A 22,949-nucleotide genomic window follows, 5' to 3' on the forward strand; every position below is an offset into this window, starting at 1 on the left:
AAAACTTGTTGGAAAGAGATCGAATTAAATGAGATATTTTAGTCATTTTACTTATTTGATGGGATGCAGAAAAACTTTGATGGTGCAGGAATAAACACCCTTTAAATATTCAACTAATGTTTTTTCTTCTTCTATACTCATAATTTTTAAATGCACCATATAATTTTTAAAATGACTATTTTATATTTTATAAATGTGATTCTCAGATTATTATTTTTAGAAAATTTCCAAAACTTTTGGAATATGATTTTTGGAACAAAATTTTCATAACATGATTTTTAGAATAAACTTTCTAAAATATATAAAATGTATTTTGAAACAAACTTTTCAGAATATGAGATACTTTTTGCAAAAAAAAAAATTTCCAAATATATATAAAATGCATTCTTAAATAAACTTTTCATAATAAAATTTCCAAAACAATTTTTTTAAACATATATGATACAACGAGGAAGGATATTTTAGTCTTTTTCATTTGTAATGTGGGGGTGCAAAAATAAAAGGCCTTCAAGTAACGTGACTGTAATTATTAATAAACCAATATTTGAGTCATAATCTCATCATTGAAGAATCGTTCTTTCAAAACAAATAAATTATTTAGAAGTACTATTCAATAAAATTTATAAATCACAACAAAACTTTCTTATTTCAAAAATATGAAAATTGTATTTTTAAAAGAGATAAAACTTTCATTTCAAAAAGAAGTTTTGAATCAACTGATATAATAATAGATTATTATTGAAAATAATCAATCAATTTGTTCGTTCATTAATATAAATAACACTTCAAAACAGTTTTAATTAATTATATTTTAACTTAATTAATTATATTTGAAAGGATGAGTTTTTCCAAAAATATGATATAATTAATTATTTATTATTCATTATTAATTATCTATAGAAAGAAAAATTTATATTTAAGCGACATAAATTATTCATCATTCATAATCAACTATTTATTATTTATAATTAATTATCTTTAAAAAATATGCATTTATATTTAATTGATATAATTGATTATTTTTGAAACGGGATAAAATTCAAATTTCGTTTAATTTGAGATAATCATCAATTATTATGTTCAGAATGATAAAAAAATAATTTTTAAATATAAAAATACTTTATATTACTTTTAAAAATTATTCATATTTTACATTTTAATCATATTATGATAATGAAAAAAAACATAATCAATATAAGATGTAATCATCACCAAATCAAGACATCATGTTTCATACATTTTGCTAAAAATCGTTTAAAAAACAATTTATTAATATGTATAGATAAAATATATAACTTCTTGTAAAATAGTTATTATATATATATATATTAATATTAAACTTGCAAATTTTATTAAATAACAAACAACGTTTTTAGAATATGTGAAAGAGTGTATAATTATTATTTTCTTATTTGAATTACACTTGAAGTAGAGATGAAAGATATAAGAAGAAAAGAAATAAAAATGATAGAGTTGAGAGAAATGAATATAAATATAAAAATCCAAGAGAAGTGAAGTAATTTTCTTTACTTAATTAAATAATTGAAGGAGAGAACGAAAATATATAAATGAAGAGTATAACAAATATTTTATATTTAAAAAATTAAGTTTAACTCAGTTTTTCTTATTTTTCTCAAACAATAAGATGCTAATGTTTTTATTTTCTTTCTTTCTTTTGCATTCATTTATTTTATTTCTATATAAATTCTTTAAGAAATAAACTCTTTATTTATTTTTTCAATAGTTCATCATTTAATATTTTTTTGCTTTAACATTAACTTACAATTACCAAGACTCTCCTTATCTCCACCTGACTTGATTAATTTATTTTTAAATGTTGAAGTTATAACGCAAATTATTAATAATTTAAAATGTTCTCAGTAATAAAAAGAAATTAAACTCATTATCATCTAACGTTATCTATGATACTTTTTATTTTTTAAAAATATATTAAAGTAAAACGTTTTAACAAATACAAAATATTTAAATTTCTTCTAACTTTTAACTTTTATTCCAGTCACAAGACATTTCATACTTTTCGGTTATATTATTCAACTTTTTTTTAATCAATTAGAGTTAGTGTATTTTGATAAGAGTTTTTAATTTATTGTCTCATTTGTTATTAAAAATTATGTGAATTTTTATAAATATTTAATCTCACATAAATTTAAAATCTTAATATAAAAATAATAAGTGAAATATCTCACATCGATAAAAACAAAAATTTTATTAATATATATATATAAAAGTACAAGTATAACAGTCAATTTTATAAAATTAAATTAAATTAAATTTAAAATTTATTTTTTAAGAAATTTATCCATGTTCATAAAAGAATAATGGAAAACACAGTGTGAGAATTTATGATTTTTTTTAATAACGTTTGTTTATATTATAGTAGTAAACTTTTTTTTAAGTGATAAATGAATAAAACTGATGTTAATTATTATTTATTTATTTTTAGATATCTTTATTATTTATTTATTAGATAAGTGAACTACTGTCAAGATATTATTATTTATTTATATTTAGATGTTATTATTATTTATTTATTTTTAGTGTGAAGTGTAACTGCAAGTCTTGAGTTTCTTTTAATAACTTTGTTCTGTGTTTAGTTACTGTTAACTTCCGTTGCAAACTTTCTCAAATTTTTCTCCCCAACTTAGGCATGTATTTATAAATGATGGAAAAATAATCAAAAGAACAAAACAGAGACTTTTAATGCGTTTCAAACGCACCTTTAACTCATGTCGGTTCAATTTTCAGTTACCACTTCAAACTTTTTTTTTCCTTTCTTCTACTTTTCTTTATTCTTTATCTCTTCTTCTTTCAATGTCTCTATTTCTAAATATAATTTTATTCAAGTTCAAACATTTAGTCTATGTATATACCCAGACTTACCTAATAATATGTTTAATTAAAATTTAACTTTCATTGGGTAAACATTGTATATATAATTTGTTACTAAATCTTGTGTTTTTAATTTAGTGTATAAGGGTTTATTAGAAATAAATAGAAACTGATTTTAGAGACAAAAAATAATTAGTTGTTATAATGACTAAATTAGAAACCATTTTAGAGACTAAAAAAATTATTGATTTTTAAATTAATTTCTAAATTAATTTCTATTATTAATAAATAGTTTTTAAATTTATATATAATTATCTATCAAATTTTTTTTTTACATGTGTATATATAATTGATCACTATTTCCAATTACCGAACACATATAAGAATAATAATATTAGCACTTTTTAGTAAGATAACTTGTATAAACAATAAAAGTTTAAAATTAAAAGCATATGTAGGCTTGAGTGGGAAAATAATTAACTGCTTTGGAATAAATAATGGAGGAGAATATAGAGATAACGAATTTTTAACATTTTGAAAGAAAAAAAAATGTATTATAAGATAATTTTTGTTCAACACACTTCAATAGAAAGATATCATAGAGTAGATGAAGAAAACTCTCCTAGATAGAAATAAGGATTATGTTGAGAACAACGAGTGATAAGTATTTATGAGTATAAACAATTAAAATAATTTATTATATGATAAATTGATTACCATAATAAGGATTAATTTAAAGACAACGTTGAAAATATATAAAGATAAATGAATTGATTTATTACATGTTTGGTTCTCATATATATATATATGATTTTCGACTATCAATAAAGAACTAAGTTAGAACTAAAATCTAGTAAGTGTATATTATTGAACTATGTTGACAATGTGAAGAGATATCACTTGTAGACACACTTCCCACAAGGTTTTTAGCATGAATGTACTTGCAGAAAATGAGCTACAATATGAGCAAAAAAAATTACATTACAAAGAAAATTGTCATAGTGCAAAAAGAGAGAAGAAGAAGCCTTCAAATGATACTCTTTTTAGTCAAAACATGACCACAAGGAACAAAATGCCAAATGAAATTAGTAACAACATATTTGACGATTAACAAAAGATAAATTTAATCCATTTTAAAACTTGCAATATGTTATCACAAGCCATTATATGATATATATATATATTGTATTTTGAATAAAGAAGAAAACCCTTTAAAGTTTCAAGAAGATGTGAGTGGTTCAAATGTTTTCTTGTACAAGCAAAAAGAAACGAAGGTTCTTCATATAAACAAGACATGAAAATTTGTAAAACTTTCAAAAGGTTGAAAAACAATTGGTTATAAATGAGTCTATAAGATCAAGGAAAATTATCAAATATACACTTGGAAAAGAGACATTAATTTCAATGAGATATTCTCACAAGTTGTTAGATTGACCATAATTAGAGTAATTTGGTTATGTGTATTGCAATTGAACATATTGAGTTTAAATAATTGTACATGCTACAATAATTCATTCATTATTAGTCTTGATTGAACATACCGAGTTTAAATAATTGTACATGCTACAATAAATTTGATGAAAATAATTCAAGAATTAAAGACACACTTAGTTATGGAGCTTGATATAATCAACAAAATAATTATCCAAATGTGTAATTACATTTAAAGATTAATGGAAGAAAGAACTTGAATACAAGCCTGAGATAATTATTATTATATTTTATGACAATATGTTTTGCATATTACAGAGAAATTTGTCTTTCAAGACAAAACAAATAAGTATATACAAAAGATTCATATTGATAAAAACTTAGTCAATACTAACAACAAATTTATATTGGATTGATTCTAATATGTCCTATTAGAAAAATAAACAATATAAAAATAAAGAATAAAACATGACAAACTTTTAATTTAATTTAAATCTTGAAGTGAAAGAATATAACTAGAAAAGTCCCACATTAGTTAAACTTTACTCTAATGCTTACTCTTCTTATTATAAAAAAGTTACAATATTTTTTTAATAAAATACACGGTCTAAAATAACCCATTTTTCTTTTATAACGTAATTGTATTTTCTTACTTTTTAATAAAAAGGATATCATTACTTTTTTCTTTAAGTTTAGAAAAATAGAGGAATTATATTTTTTTTCTACATTATCATTAATTCTTTTATTCTTTTTGCTTTTTAATTTTAGTAGTGAATTATTATGTTATTTTAGTTTTAACAAAATAATTCTTAAACCATTATCATTATAATGATCTTATTATATCTTAAAATGACAAATACAATTAAATGAAAAGCTTGATTCAAAATGTCCATTAAAAGAAGTGTAGCTGAATTAAATGCAATTAAAAGAAAGGTTCGTAAACCAATATAGTTAAAGCTTTGTTTATATAAAAATATAGATGTAATAGTAAATGTAAATTATTATAAGTTTAAATTAGTGTGATGGATTTGGAAGTAGGTCAGATCTCTTCAATCTAAATCAGTGTGATGGGATCATAAGTTCATAAGTTTGTAAGTATGTTAGAAAAAAAAAATATAAACTATCATTAGTTCTAAATCAGTGTGTGAATTAGTAAATATGTCAAAAGATAATGTTGTAATAGGTTCGTAAATTTGTTAATACGTCAAAAAAGAATGTAAATTATCTTCAATATGATGGATTTGTAAGTACCTCAGAAGAGAATATAAATTATCACCAAGACTAAATCAATGTGATGAGTTTATAAGTTTATAAGAAGATTATCATCGACCTAAATTAGTGTGATGGATTTGTAAGTACGTAAGATAAATTGGTAAATCCTTAAGAAGAGAAGATACATGCAAGGAAAAGATACTTATAAACTGAGAGAGAAAATTAAAATCCAAAGGAATTGAGAAAATGACCATTAATTAAGATTCAAGAACAAAAGCAACAACAAAAGGAATTGAGAAAATGACCATTAATTAAGATTCAAGAACAAAAGCAACAACAAACGAAGACATTATTAAGTAATTAAAACTCTAAAGAGTCTCCAGCAGAATCTGACTTGCATAGTGCAACGCAAAGATCTGAAAAAAGAAGAAGAAGAATTTCGTCAATCCAAGATCATAAAGACTAAAGCTCGATCTACGTGCATGCAAAAAACCGTAAAAGAAACCTCTGAGATCTAAGTGTCAAGAACAACTATTCCCCAGAATCGCTCCAAAAACTCCAAAACCTTCTGCTGGCTTTCATAGAACGATCCATTTGGATCATAGTAGTACTGCATTCACAAATAAAATAATAAAATTTTCATTTCATCTCAGCTGTGTTAAAAATACAAATAAACAACAGAAAAATAATAAATGATATCACAAAAAGCAAATAAAGTAAAAAAAGAAAAGGTTTACCCTATAAATTCTTCCACTCTGAACTCGTCGTTCCTCCGCCACCCAACCTGGAAGAAGCCAGCCGTAGCCCGTCGAAGTGCAGTCGCGGTAGGTGACGGCGGTGCCGGTGTGAAGACGCTGCGAGTTCGAGCTTTGGATTTTGCTGATGGTGGCGTTGGTCATTGCTTCGATTTGCTCCAAGGATAGCTTCCCTGAGGAAGAAGAAGAAGAAGAAGTGCGGGTGGTTCTGGTGTTACCCTCCATTGTTGAGTTGAGAGAGAAAAAAGCTTACAGAGCGAATGAAGAAGAAGAAGAAGAGGAGAAAAATGCAAAGCAAATGCTGTTACTCGCTCTCTCACTCTGCACCCTTATTTAATTAAGAAGTGATTTTGTCCTTATGTGAAACAGTTCAGAACATTCACGCTTCTCTTCCATTTCTTGTAACATATGTTTCCACAAAACAAAATGAAAAAAATAAATATTAATTACGATCTCACCTTCACATTAAGTAACATAAAAAAGGAAAATATTTTATACAAAAAAGGTAAAAAAACTGTCTAATTTTAAGAAAAAAAGAAGACGTTGGAAAAGCATAACAACGCATTAGAAATGTGTAATGTGACTGTGTTATTTATGTTGTTCAAATTGAGAAAAAAAAATATGGAAAGAGAAAATTACAAATTTGATGTTTCTTTCCTTTTTTTTTTATTTGGTTGGATAAAATATATATATAAGAACAAATAAAATAATATTTTGATGTAATTTTTTATATGTGTCTAAATTGAACAAAGGTTAGATAATTAAAAAAATTGAAACATTATTCTCCCTTAATTATTCATGAGTGAATTAAGAGTTGTTTTTGTGGTTCCTTGTCTCTTTTTCTTAAGTTTTCTTTGTGTGTAATTCAAGTAGATGAATAGGTTTTTGTTTGGAAGTCCTTTACTAATTAATATTTTGTCATCCTGACATGAAACATAGCATTAAAAAACAAAAACATTTTGAGAGAGACTAAATCAAATTTATGGGAAGAAATATAAAAAATAAAAATATTTTCAAGAGTAGCTTAAACAACTACTATTTGAGAGTTTAAATAAAAAAATAAAAGATAAGAAGACAAATAAAAGAACATTTTATAGTGTGTATAGATTCCACAAAGACAAAAAAAAAACGATTGAATTCAACAAAATTCAATTAGATTTATCTTCGTTTGTATTTAACACCCAGTCTGTTAGGGAGTACGAAAACTTATGTCTTTTGTGCTTCAACCATAACCACTACTTAAGTTGAGCCTTATATAACACTTCTTCCACATCCACCACACCTTGGTTAAACAGGACAACATTTCTATGCTCCCACAAACACCACACTATGGCTGCCCACACCCCTTTCCATACTAGATTTTGCTTATGGTTCGCTTGGAACAGATGGAAGTTCTCGAAGTGGGCCATAATGTCATTGTGTTGAACAAAAACAATTCCAATCCACTTGAAACACAAGGTCCAAACATGCCAAGCATGTTTACGTTCTATAAAAAGGTGTTGATAAGATTCATCCACGGTACCGCACAGCACACATACAGCAGAATTTAACTGGACCCCTCTCCTGCTCAACGCCAATCTTGTCGGAATTCTGCCCCTAAGCACCCTCCAAGCAGTGAGCAACACGTTGGGGAACGTCTTAACCTTCCACAGATGCTTAAACACCTCTACTTGGGGACCCCTTTCCGAATCCACTAAGCACTCATATGCCGACCTTACTGTGTAGCACCCGGACTCTCCGCTACTCCACACCTGAACATCGTTCACATCCTTTATAACACAAGCATTGACAATATAATTACGAAATTCAGATTCTAGTAGTGTTTCCCACTTGAACCTTACTCTTCTCCAACTTAAAGTCCATCGCCACGTCAAACCTACCCACACTCCAACCTCCTCCACCTTCTGACCTTGGTTCAGCGAAAGAGAGAACAACCTTGGGAATAGGGTTTTTAGATTCGAGTTACCAACCCACACGTCCTCCCATTGTTCATCACTTGAAAGAGATTTAAATTTTTTTTGCAAGACTAAGTCTTGAGAAACAAATTTAGAAGTATAACTCATTTAACAACAACTAATTTAGGACTTGTTGCGTTAGTAATATATTTGAGATGAGAGAATCCTTCTAAAACACCATAATTTTCAAGAGACAATGATTCATTTTTATTGTAGCAAATCATATGATTCATGGATATCCTCCAAAGATGACATATCAACAAAAATATCATCTTGAAATCTTGAACAAATTCCTGTATTTTCAACGTATTTTTTAAACTTTTGACCAAGAAGATATTCAGCCTCCACTTGGTCAATGACAACTTCAACAAGAATATCAAAATCAATAGTAGTTCTCTCAACTTACTACCCATGCATTAGGAATGTGTACATAACCTTGAATAATTATTGGTATCTAAAGTAGTTTTTATTATTAATAAAAAAACTATAAAATAATTCTAAATTGATATCTAATATGTAGCTAATTAGATAACAATCCAGACATTATTTTATAAATTTTATTAATAATATAAACTATTTTAGATATCAATAATTTATTTTTAATCTCTAAAATATTATTTAATTTAGTTAATATATATAGATTAATTATTTTTTGTCTCTAAAATTTATTTTTATTTAATGATTTTCTTGTAGTGATTACATAAATGTAAAATTTTATAAAAAAGAGACAAAGTTATCTATATATCACTTTATAGGGTTTTTTCCCTTTTGCACCTATAGTATCATTTATTCTTATAAAAAAAACTTGATTACACAAAAAAAAAAGTTAAAAGGTTAGTTAATTATTTGATTAAACATATATAATTGCAATAAAAATATAAAATACATTTTAAATATCCCATATGTATACATACAATATATATTGTTTTTAGAGATTAATATTAAGTTTGAATTTAAACACTAACCCTAACACCTTATACATATATGATATATGATTTGTTTGATGCTCTATGTTCTTTATGCAATTCATTTATTTCACACTTTTTTCTTCTACTTAGGATTTTGTGATAAGCAATTCTTGTGATATCCACGCATGTTCTACAAAACATAAATAAGTAAACAAATAAAAAGACATTATGAGATTTATGTAAGTCCTAAGAACACAAATATCCCCTATATTTCCTTATCTTAAAATTATAAAAGTTTAAAAAAAAATAAAAATCTGTGTGCTTATATAATTAATTTGAAAAAAAAAGACAAAACGAAAAGGTGTGATAAGGTAGTTAATTAATACATTAGAGATTAAAATAATTATTATGGTTCATAGGTTATTTATTATGTAATTTTTTTATCTTCTACTATATTTATATACTATAGCTTTTTTTTTTATCAGTACATACTAGTTTTTGCTAAATGTGATAAATTACGTTATTAATAAATAATTTTTTGTTTTGTTCATTTTTGGTATATTTTTTTATTTCCACAAGAACATAATCATGGATAAGAGTTTCATAATGGCACCTAGATATGATCTACTTGGTATTGGGATGGATGGAAATTTTTTCTAGATTTTGCATTTGAAAATATAAGATTTTTATATATATCCAAATAAGGAGTGTAAAAAATGTACTTGGAGGAACCAAAAGAAAGCATATGAGTATTTAATGTGTTAGATTTTATCGAAATGATAGATTTTTCACTGACAAGGCAGTTCTTCGAAAAAGGTATATAACAATGAATAAGGGAAATTTAATATTTATAGTGATTTGGATAACTTATTAGATTTTTTGGAAAATGAATTTGATAACATAATAGATGAAGATATATAATAAAGTGTTTGGTACTAAAACAACTAGAGTAGAGTTTTGCACTTAAGAGATTATTATTTATAATTAAATTTACGCACTTCAATTGGGTTTTGAACCCAGTGGATTATATGAGATTGTTTAATGCTTTCTTGAGTTTGGTTTAGTTGTTTCTTATTTAAGTTGGAAAATGTTCCTTGATTGGAGGTTGGTAAGGCGCTAGCTCTTTATTTATAAGTGTTGGACCACTCCTGAAGTGGTTTCTATTTATTTATTTTTTATTACTAATGATTTTTTTTATTTATAATTAAATGTTGTTTCAACTTTGGTGTTAGAAGCCAAGTTAAACCATCTCTATGAGAAAGAATGAAGAGGAAAAAACTAACCAAAAAGTGAATTCATGTAACATATTATTCTTTAATTTGTTTTTTTGTATTATTTAAGTTATTTTATTATGAATCATATCCTACTATTTTTTATTCAGAAAATCATAAAATCACAAAAATATAGCGTGATCATGATTTTTTTTTAAATATATTAAAATATTCATTATCGTGATGATTTAAAAATACAAATATTTAATCTAATGCCTTATAAATCTTAGATCCTTTAAAATATGTTTATAGTTTTTTTTTCATTGGTTTACTGACTAATAATAATGATGATTGTAAGTAAATATTTGAAAGGGTAAGTGAAATTAAATATATTTATAAAGTTATTTACTAATTAACATATCTTTTGAATGAATAGGCTAAAATGAAAAGGTTCTTAAAGCATGAAATTTGATAACTAATGAGGTAAGTTAAGTCTTTTTTTTTTTTGTTCAATAATTTAACATTGGGTCTTCTATTTATGATATTTAAATAAATAAAAACTTATTTCAACACAAAATCTAAACTTACAAGAAAATTACATTTTGGTCCATTAAAAAAAGGTTATTTATATAATTTGTTATCATATTTTAGTTTTTACTAATAAAAATTGTGATTCATCTCATTGTTTCTGCAAGTGTAGTTCTACAATTAGCATGAATGTACAAAGAAAATAAACTTTGATCTATATTATAAATTTCAATTTACAGAACTGAAAAAAAAATAGAAAGTGTTTTTTAATATATGCCCATGAGTTTTTTCTTGATTCCTCATGTCCTTTATTGCAATTTTTTCTTTCGATAAATTAATTGAAGTTATGGTATAAAAAGTTGCCTAGTATTTATAAAAAAATTAATAATCAGTTGTTATGAAATTCTTATACTATTGAGAAAGAAAAGGTTGCACCTTTTCTTATGTTGATTCTACCTTTACATAAATGATTCTTGTAAGAAAATTGAAACTTTTTTTTATTTCATTCAATGCATGTGATTAAGAGCCATCAATTAATCCAAAACAATGCTGTGTATTTATATGTAGCAAAAAAGTAAAATAAGTCCAGGTAGAAAAGGTTGATTGAGAAATTGAAGAACAATAGTAAAGCACATCTAAACACAATTACAAATTAATAAATTACCTTTATGAAGGAAGAGAACAAAATTTCATTTAACACAAAATAAAGTATTAGAAATTGAATTTTAAATCTAACTCAACCTTATAAAACTGGTTTATAAAGTTTGTAACTACTTATATCTCTAATCGATTTGGGATCTTCAATATACATCTCACACGTCGAAATTTGTCAACTTGTGTGTGAGAGTATATATCTATGGGTGATCCGATAACGATCAGCTTGTACGTGAGATTATATATTTATTGATGGTTCGATAGCGGTCTGATAACGAGTGACTTGATAAACTTCACAAACTTTTATTATAATAAACTTTAATTGACTCTAATACCATTTTAGAATGTAGAGTTTAAATTTAACTCAACTTTATAGAATTAACTCAAATGTTTTTATCTTTAATTTACGTGTATCTCTACCAATCATAAAATTTGATGGAGGATCATAAGAAACTAAATTAGATACATGTAAATTTGTATATTACCTCTTCATCTAATTGTCTATAACTATAATATCCTCGATTGCTCTAAGATTTCTCGCAAGTTGGGTGCCATAAAAACACCCTCTGGATCATAGTAATATATAAAAGTCTACTACCTGTTGATTGATGGTCTTTTCCTTTTTATAGCATCTTCCCATCACCTCTCTTTCTGAGGAATTATATAATAACATATTCACATGACAACTAACATTCAAATTCCACACTCATCCGAGATAAAAATATATTTAAAAATTTCCACAACAATATATGACCAAGTAATATCTCACAAATCAAAAAAATTTTCATGTAAATTTAATATAAATATAGAAAATAACTAAAAGAATATAAAATTACTTTCTCATCAAATTTTATCAAACTAAATGTTTTTTTTTTAGTTAAATATCTGAACAACATGATCGAACATCTAATTAATCACAATCCAACAGTACAATATACATAATCTAAAATCTACATATTTTACATCAATAGAAGAATAGTGTTATTAACAAAATTATTATTGAAAATTTTAAATTGTAATTATTGGCCATGGAAGAAATAAGGTGAAATAGAAGGAATACTAATTTCTGAAACATTATAAAGAAAATGGAGTTTAATGCACATTTATTTCTCGATATTGGAAGAAGATAATGACTTTAATGTGTCATAAATGAACATTTAAATTCTTGCATTCAATTACTTAACTTATTACGCATTCATTTATTCTATCTTTTACTTTTTTTCCCCTTAATATAAGATAAATTTTAGAGAGAAATTGATCATTTGTATAAGACATTTTATAAATTGTATATTTTTCTTCCAAGTTTGTTTCCATTAAGTAATTACGAGTATATATCTTTTTTATTAATAAAGTGTGAAAAGATAATTTTAAAAGTAATTAATGTAATGCTTATCTTTTATTCTTATGTTAATAGATAGATATAATAATGTATAATATACTTACAATTAGAAAATTAAGTAAAAAAAAATATGTTTATATATCTCTATCAAAATAAGTTAGGAAATTACTATTACGTAGCTCCTTAGCTAACACCTCCACTATCATGTGTATTGTATACTATTACAACAATTCATACATATTTTTAAATTGATACATTATTCTCAACATAATATGCATAAATCAAATTACAATTAAATTATCTGCAACTAAACATGCAAAAATTCTCAAACTATTTTAATTTTAAAGAAAAAAATTGTTAATTTTTATTTATTTTTTAAAAATTTTAAGAACGCACTTATTAATAATTTTATAATATATTCTTATATTATTTTAAGTTTTAAATAATTCATGCATGCATACTATGTATGTGTCGATAAAAAAAATAAGAAATTGTAGAACTTTTATATTATAATTTAAAAAAATATTATATTTCTTTCTTCGTGAAAAAATAGCTTTAAAGACAAATAAAGAGTAATAGATGACTAATTCACTTTAATTTTCATTTAATGTTCTGATTTAAATGGTATTTTATTTTAAGTTATAATTATGAATAATTAGTTATATAAATAAATAATTTAATTATGAATAAGTGATTGTGAAAGCAAAATTTCATTTGAAAAAGTGTTAGAAAGAAATCATAATGTTTCAAATTTATGTATTTTGAGAGAGAAAAAGAGAAAAAAAAATTAATTGTGCTAAGAATGTGATAAAAAGAAGGAGAAACAAATTTAAAAAATATAAGATAAATATAAAATGTGTGTTTGTGGGCGGATCTAAAATATATAATTTTAAACATACATCTACTTAATGTTTGCATATATAATATGCAATTCATTGAAACTTAAATTTTCCATAAACATGTATATATAAAAACAAAATGTTAAGAAAATAAAATGATTTTTCAACTAATATATATTTGTTGTTGTTACTTGTACCATCATTTTTTCACATATATAGGAACATGATAACAATTTATTTAAACACTCATTGGTGAATTAATTATTTTAGACAAATCACATATAGAATGCAATCTACATATATAAATCACATCACACTTTTTTTTAATTGAAGTTCATCAAAACAAATTAAACATGAATTACTTATATTAAAGAATACATAAATCTTCAATTACATTTCAATTATTCAAGGTAATTTATCATACTGAACGACTTTTAAAAGACTTGTATTAAATATCTCTCCCCAGAGACTAACACTTGATTCATCATAAGTATATTGCAAATCTATCATTGGCTTTTTATGTTATGGTAGTTCATTGTACCTACTTTGTAATAGTTTGATGCAAACACTTCTTTCGATGTCTCCTCACTTTATATATTAATCTATGTGATCAGATAATCAGTAAGATGTGATATATCTTTTTATAATGAGTTTTGTGCTTAATACTAAGATCTATTAAGATCACAATATCAACCTAGATACCACTCACAACACACTTGCCGATCTCTAAAAAAAAAACTCATAACACACTCTTAAAAGGGTTATAACACACTTAAAAAAGATCACACGTATGCAAATGTCATAATATGCCCATAAATATTTGTAACATACTCATAAAGAACCATCAAATAAACCACATGCGATATATAAAACCAAGTATATCATACACTTTTTTTATACATATTCATGCTTCTCATAATCATCACTAGTCTCACATGCATATATAAACACACACACAAATACTTATATAAATCATCAAAACAACAATTTATAAGAAGAGAGAGTTGATTATGTCTCTCCCTTGATAAAACGATCACTCAATTCTTGAACACCTATCACTTGAGTATGACCTCAACACTTAAGTGATGTTACTTGTAAAATCTAATAAGTTCCAAAAACATCAAGCACACTGCTTCATCAACACTTGAATAATAATATTATAGCTAGAGCATCAACACTTAGTTGCATGAGCTCACATATTACTGGACCACATGTAACAGGTAACTCAAAGCTTGAGCAACATCTTTTCGTTTGAGCTTGCTTGCTTCAATGGAGAAAATTACTCTCAATCCTTCTGACTTAAATCTGAAGTTATAACTTGATAGATATTTTATGTGTTTAAAAGATACTTCAAACTACAAATTAGAGACCAATATAACTATATCACCTTCTTACTTTCAAAATCATAATATTTCAAGCTTTCATAGTTATGAACATATAATATATGATCACACTTCAACTTATATTAAATTTTAAATCACCCCAAGTTCACAAATCTAAACAATATAGTAATAAATAGATGTTATAATTAAAACATCATTTGTGTATTTCTAGAATATTACCATGTTCCAAGATTAAAAAAAAAATTATGAAACAAAACATTGAGGTATATAACTTATTTATTGACATTTCATTCTCTATCTATTTCAAATTTTATCTTTAAAAAAATAATTTTATATTACCAATATTATTTTTAATGTAAGGTAAATATCTTAAGGTACTCTTAAAGTGGCCTTTTACGTATTCGAATATGGATTCACTATTGTTACGAAGATAAACTTGATTAGGAATGAGTTTTGAAGTAAAAAGTAGCCCAAATTCCATTGTAGAAAAATGTTTTTAGGGTATTTGTAAGAGGAGAAGTGGTGAAAAATTACGAACAAAATTTAAAAAACATTTAAGAATGTGATAGAGTGTTGCTATTATTTATCAAAACATAGAAAAACAAGCACGCACCTTGGAAGCCCATTAGGTGCTACATCGAAACTCTCAAAGCAAAGTACCATTCAAAGCAAAATAACATTCAAAAGAGGCAAATTAAGAATCACAAGAAAAAAAAAATAACTCTAATTCAGTCCTACTAACTTCTACATTCATTTTTATGAAATTTTTTTATCTTTTATTGATGTACAATTTTTAATATATCCCAATATATCGAGACTGTTAACTCGTATATGTAAAAAAATATATATTTATGAATGGGACGATAGGAGTAACTTAATAAGCCTAACAAATTTTCATTAAAATTGATTTTAAAAGACTCTAATATCACATTAAACACTACAAGAAAATCATGAAATAGAAACCAATATTTAGAAACCAAAATAATTAGTTGCAATAGTAACTAAATTAGATACCATTTTAGAAACTAAACAAAAAATTGGTTTCTAAATTAGTTTCTATTATTGTTAAATAGTTTTTAAATTGGTATCTAATTAGCAACTAAAGTTTTAACTACCAAATATTTAGTTTCTAGATTTGGTCTCTAAAACCTTGGTGGCTAATTAGATATCAATTTAGAAACTATTTAACAATAATAGAAAATAATATAAACTAATTTAGAAACCAATTTTTAGTTTAGTTTCTAAAATAGTCTCTAATTTAGTTACTATTGCAACTAATTATTTTGGTCTCTAAAAATTGGTTTCTATTTCATGATTTTCTTGTAGTGAAAAAATAAACTTTAAACCTAATTTAAAGTTAAAAAATCAACTTATAAAATAAGATTTAAACATTTATATACTACGATATGTCAATATATATCTAATCGAGATACGAAATTAAAGAAAACTTGCAAAATATATAAAAGAGATAACAAAGAAACCTTGAATTTCCAACTTGAAATAAAAGGTATCCCAACATTGATTATGCTGAATACAAATGAAAAAAGCTTCTTTTAAAAGGGCAATTACTCTGCAGGAACAGAAGGGGTGGGAATAACTTCATTAGCAATAAGAAGGTATTCTGGGTCATCAAGCCAAAGCACTGCAAGATGAACAGGGGAAGTGCAGAGTCTATGAACTGCTTCAACTCTCCAAACGGTGTCTTCAGCTTCACGCCAACTGAACATAGCATTCAATGGCTTCTCTTCATTGTCACTTCCAAATCTCGACTTATCCCATTCTTTGCAGAGTTTCTGTGTTAGATAATGCAATGGTTGTCCGTACAATGTCTTCAAGGTTTTCGCCAAACCCTTCCAGCTCACAACCACCATCTCCTTTGAACCATGCCTTGGAATACTCTTCTTCTCCATCTTCTCTTGATATTCCTTCGCAAGCTCTAACAAAGCCTCTGCAATCATTTTAATTTCTTCTATTTTATTTTTTCTATTTCTCATACATTCTCATACATATTATAAAAAATCTAAAGTAATAAACAATTTTTTTAAAATGATAGTAAATTCTTGCAGTAAAAAAATCATTAAATAACAACCACTTTATTATCGTTAATGAATATGAATATTCTTTGTTTAATGTAGTGCATAAAGTGGAAAGAGAGAAAAACAGAGAAAATAAAATACAAAAGAAATTCTTATTTACTTGTATATTAGAGAGTAAAATACATGGTGTATATATAAAAAAAAGATTAAGACCAAATTGATAAAAAAAAAATGGGCCAAACGAACAAAACCTAATAACTTAAAACAGAAAAACTAAATATGTTAACACACTTTTAAAGACTAAAAATATTTAGTTACTTTATTGACTAAGTTAGATATTATTTTAGAGTTTTACTGATAAAAAAATTTAAAGACTAAAAAATTATTACTATCTAAAGTGATTTTTATTATTAATAAAAATTTATAAAATGGTGTCTAAATTGATAGGTTTTAACTACTAATATTTTAGTTTCTAAATTCTTTTACGAAAAACTAATAGACACTAATTTAGAATATGAAATAGTAAGTAATAAAGCTAATGGTTAAATATCAATTTAAAAACTATTTTATAAACTTTTATTAATGATAAAAACTACTTTAAATAACATATTTTTTTAGTTTATAAAATTATTTCTGTTTTAGTTAAATATCAACTAATTATTTTGATCTCTAATTTTTTTTATTTAATAATTTTTTTAGTGATTATTTTTTAAAAAATTATCATAAAATTAAATAAATAATAATTACATCTTTCTATCTATACAAGTTTATTATGAATACATAACATACTAAAAGTTCTTCTTCAGCTAAATGGCGTGTAGCCTGCAATATACCAGATATTTCCCCATATTTTCTCCAATCTAATTTATTTATGACTATTAAGAAAAAAATTAGATTAATGTGAATTTTATTAAGGGAAATATTGAAATATAATAGTAATGATTGTATTTAAAGAATTAAATAAAACTTAATTTAAAAACTTCTAAAAAAAACTTGAACAATATTGTATACTTAAAGCTATGGTTAGGGTGGTTTGGCTAAAAAAAAATTCAAAATCACATTAATCCAACCGTTTGTAAGAAAATTCATAATTACCCAATTTGCATTTGGGATTAATACGTTTTGGGTTTAAAGTGGGTCAAATTTTAATTCTAACCTAAATTATTCTTTTAACTTTGTCTACTTTTTTTTTTTAATTTATCTATTTTTGTGTCTTTTTAAATAATTTAAGACATAATATTTTAAGTCATTGATTTTTTTCTTCTCACATTTTTCAGGTTTAAGTCTAGCCCTATACAGGAATAAGTATAACTAAAGGTGATTTAGAAACTTGTATGAAAAAATAAATATTAAATAAATTTGATTATTATTCAGTTTATTCATAAGTGAAAAGAGTGTGCTTGAAATGTGATAAAATTAATTTTTGTATTTATATCTCTTAAATAATATGATATATATTAAATGATATATGCAATGTAATAAATAATGAAAAGAAAGAGATAAAACAAATATTATACTGTTTATTAAGAAAAATAGTTAAGTGCATTTAATACTTTTAATAAAGAGTACCCTTAATTATATTTATTGTAAATAATGATTAAGTTTAAGATAATGATATTTTTGAAATAGTAGCATTAAATAGTTTTTAGAAAATTTAAATTTGCTTATATATATTTAATTACACCAAATATAACGGATGGGGATAATATTGACTATATTTATCTCCGTGAAGTAAAACCCTTGTTGTGTCTAATATTTTACTGAAGTGAAAATTGTGTTTTATTTTAATATACATAGGATAATAATTTATTAAATATTCATACTCTTGTAGGTATCATCAAAATATTTATTAAATAGTTTTCTTTCAAAAAAAAATTAAAAATTCAATATTAAAAGAATAATATTTTTTCAATGTGAATGTCAAATGACAAAAAAATATAATTATATAAATTTTAAAACAAAGTATGAAATACCAAATAAGCTAAGGGTGTATAGAAATTTTAAATAGAATCAAGATGGATGTACATAATTATCCGTGTTCACATGTCCAATTTAAAAGTTGATTAGTATATACATTTATACCAAAATAATTTAAGTATTATTTGTCAACATAAACAAAGATAAAATTTATAATTACAAGTTTATTTATGTGTGTATATATATTCAAAAAAGGCAGTAATTAATATTATTTTCAAGTTTAAATATAAAAATTAAAAAAAAAAATCTAACATTCAACCATTCAAAAGAAACAAAACAGTGTAGAGTAAACTGTCTTTAAAAAAAATATTAATTTAAATTCTCAGAACATTATTTTTTACTTTTAATATAGCCACAAATTATTTATTTTTCTGTTCCAATAAAAACAATGTATTTATTAGGAAAATAAAATTATTTTAGGAAAAATACTATTTTAAAAGCATATTTATTATTTTACTTACGAGTAAAAAGTCCTATCCCTAAAAATTACCACCCATCCTTGAATTCATATCATTGTCCATATATTATTAACATGAAGAATATTAGTACATTATCTTCCACACTTTTTTTGATAATTTTTTTAAATGGATTGAAATTTATTGAAAACAATTGGTTATGTGTTGAGTATATATTATTACTCATCTAATGGCTATTTTTCTTGATTTAGATGTAGAATCGATTAAATTTTTCAATTACCCATAAAAATAGTTTTAGTATAACAAATAGTGTCATAAATTAGATAAATAGAAGAGATAAACCATATATATAAAAGATCTGAGAGTCTTTCTCTACCCATTTACTTTTTACTCAACACAAATTTGTTAATTTAAAAAAAAAAAGTTTGTCTAGAAGTTTAAAGACAAAGTTTTTTTTTTCTTTTTTAATGATATGAAAAAATATAATTGAAAATAAAATAAAAAATGTATAGAAAAAATAGATAGATTGGTATAATTAACCTGGATCAAGAGTTTGTTTGGACTTGAATGTTGTAGCATGTTGGTGAGTTGAAAGAGTCTTGTTCCCTTCTTCCCTTTCTCTTCTTCCATCCTCAGCAACACTAACAGCAACATTTCTAAGGTTATCATCAGACTCAGTTTCAGAATCCGACAGCAACATGTGTTTGTACTCAGCAGGACCATGGCGCCGAAACATTTTCAACTTTCACACCAATATGTCTCTCAGGTTTCTAGTGTAGTGTCTATGACAAATGCTTTTAAGAACCACTTTGGCTTATGATTTTATTACATTTAATTCTTTTCCTTAATGCAGTTTAATGTTAACTGTTATATTATTTTTACTTAGTGTTATAAGAAGTGATATATTGACAATTTATACTGTCAATAATTTCATCTACTTGTATAAAATTTTAAATATTTTTTTATAAAATGATGAAAATGCCTTTTTTTATATCATGAATTACAAATTGTATACTGAGTTAGTTGTCAATGTATTATTATTATTATAGTGTTATTCAACTATCTCAGCCAATGAAGTGTAGATGGAAAATTTGAACATTAAAATATTTAAAACAAGAGTTTAATTTTAATGCACTAAATATTTTTAAACTTTCTAACTACTACAAATCAATTCATTTATCAGTTTTAGAGTAATAATTCGTAACTCAAGCAATTATGTCATATATTACTTTGCTGTATATGAGATGTTAAAAAACTCTTATGTAATGTATTCTAACATTTTGTGTGAGTGCATGTGTTCTAATTAATGAGATGTAAATTTTTAAAAAAGGTGAAAAAGTTAGAAAATTATTTATTAAATATGAATTAAAAAAAAGGCATTTGAACTTTTCTTCTTTACATGAGTGTTAGGGAATTGACACAGTATTATTATGTTGTATATAGATAGGAAATGTCATTAATCTTAGGATGATTAGTTGAGAAAAGTGATTTTCTCAACTTATCATCCCTGTTTAGGGTTTAGGGTTTAGGGTTTAGGGTTTAGGGTTTAGAACTTGATTAAATTCATACTAAAATTTTGTAATGTTTGGATAACTTTCTTTAGGTTTATAAATTTTGGAGTGGTTCCCTGTTTGAAGTAGAATTTCCATCAGAATAAGGGATGTCAGGTAAGGGAAGTTAACTTTAACTTTCAATAGTACCTTAAACTGGAAGATTTGAATGTGGAGAGGATGTGGTCCCAAGTTTCAATTTCTCTTGTAAGGATGTTATTTGGTAAAATTGTTTGATTTTATGTTGTGCGAATATGTATAAATATTATATTTTGATAGTTTGAAAGTTAAATATTGTTTTTGATGTTGGAAAAGTTCTTGAATGTTATGAATTTTTAAATGTTATGTGTTTGAAAGATATGTACTATATATGAATGATGAAAATTGTATGAAATTGATGTCATACATTTGGGATAATGTATGAGTTATTCTTTGATGATACATTAAGTATGAAAAATCTATGTTTAATCGATATCCTCTAGCTTCACTAGCGATCTAAGTCATATAGAGTAAGATATTAGGTGGTGAGAAGCTGACGAGTGAGTTCACATACATTGGGTCCCCGCTATAGACAATCGATATTGGATGTTTAAACTTACCCTGATCTTTGATGTATGAATTAGATGTTAGTTTTTAGTAGAGACATACTTAATGAGTCTTCCGGAAGACAATTAATTTATGTGTAGTCAGTGTGATTGAAATGAAATCAAAGTACTATGGATTGAAATGAAATCTAATGATTGTGATAGAGAAATTGATCCATGTAATTTGGTTTGCTCTATTGATTAAATTATGTAAATTATAAAATTTTATTTTCACTAGGAAAAAAAAAGTAAGAAACTTAGATATTTTTAGTATCTATAAAATTTTATTATAAAGGAAATAATTATATTCTTGTATGAAAGAATTTCTATACCTGTTTATTTTTTAAAATCTAAGTATTAAAATAATTATTAAAGTGAGTTATAGGCCAAAAAAGAAATAAATTTATAATAATTTATTATTATTTACAAATTATTAAAATTTCAAAGCTATAATTCGTAAACATTTATTTCTATATAGTTGAAAATTTACAAAATATTAAACATGTTTAGAGCATAGATACACATTATAAGAAATTGATGAATACTCAATGATGTAGAATCTGAGTATTAAGTTTGAGACTTTAGATATTTAAAATTTTTCTTGATTACTTAAATCGTATATATATATAACATGATGTTGATGCTAATAAGTAAGTTTGAATTAAATATCATCTTTTAAAAATTTTCAAGTGTTATATATATTTAATTTATATGTGCAATGCCGTGTTAGATGATAAATGTGTTTTATTAAAATTATCAATTACTTTACATTAAATGCTTTGAATTATTAACCTATCTTTTTATTTTGATATTGTTTTGTAATTACAGTTATTATGTATTCACACCAAATCACATAGATATGTAAGTGAAGAGTTGCTAAGAAGTATTATGAGTTATATACATTTTTTTTTCTTTTTGGAATTCCTATGAAAAAAAAGTTTTCTACATGTATTTAAGATATTTTGGTGTAATATTATATATATATATAATGTTTAAAAAATTCCATTATAGAGAAAATTTTATATATTGTATTAATAATTTTATAAATATATTGCAGTGATACTTTATTTTATAACAAAATTTGATATACCCATAATAGAAAATTATGACAATTTTTTACTTATATGAATTAAAAAAAATCAATAAATGTAAAATAGTAATGTATACATTCATTTATCATGGAATATAAATGTATTTTCCATTAAAAAGTTAAAAGCAAATTGTTACACCCAGTTTATATAATTATCTCTGATACTAGTTGTAGAGTGCATTATATAACACTCCAATTATTATAACAAATATATATATAAAAAAAAAACTTTTGTAAATCTTAAATATGAATATTAATAAACTTAACATAC

The 22,949-nt window shown here is 24.4% G+C and overlaps 1 protein-coding gene and 1 long non-coding RNA gene across 2 annotated transcripts; both read right to left on the reverse strand.

Moving 5' to 3' along the window:
• Positions 1-5,756: 5,756 nt before the first annotated feature.
• Positions 5,757-6,543, reverse strand: LOC137826448 (uncharacterized). The gene is made up of 3 exons (XR_011083505.1): positions 6,231-6,543; positions 5,999-6,103; positions 5,757-5,909 (listed from the first exon to the last, which is right to left on the reverse strand). It is a non-coding gene; the product is annotated as an uncharacterized lncRNA (long non-coding RNA).
• A 10,047-nt stretch (positions 6,544-16,590) lies between these two features.
• Positions 16,591-16,983, reverse strand: LOC137823454 (protein RDM1-like). Its single transcript, XM_068628595.1, has one exon. It carries the CDS (start codon positions 16,981-16,983, stop codon positions 16,591-16,593), a length of 393 nt encoding a protein of 130 aa, XP_068484696.1.
• Positions 16,984-22,949: the final 5,966 nt, after the last annotated feature.

This window comes from Phaseolus vulgaris, chromosome 8, assembly GCF_000499845.2.
Source record: "Phaseolus vulgaris cultivar G19833 chromosome 8, P. vulgaris v2.0, whole genome shotgun sequence".
Classification (NCBI taxonomy): domain Eukaryota; kingdom Viridiplantae; phylum Streptophyta; class Magnoliopsida; order Fabales; family Fabaceae; genus Phaseolus; species Phaseolus vulgaris.

Bases quoted from the DNA above. Each gene is read 5' to 3' on its own strand.
- LOC137823454 (XM_068628595.1), bottom strand. From the start codon at position 16,983: ATGATTGCAGAGGCTTTGTTAGAGCTTGCGAAGGAATATCAAGAGAAG.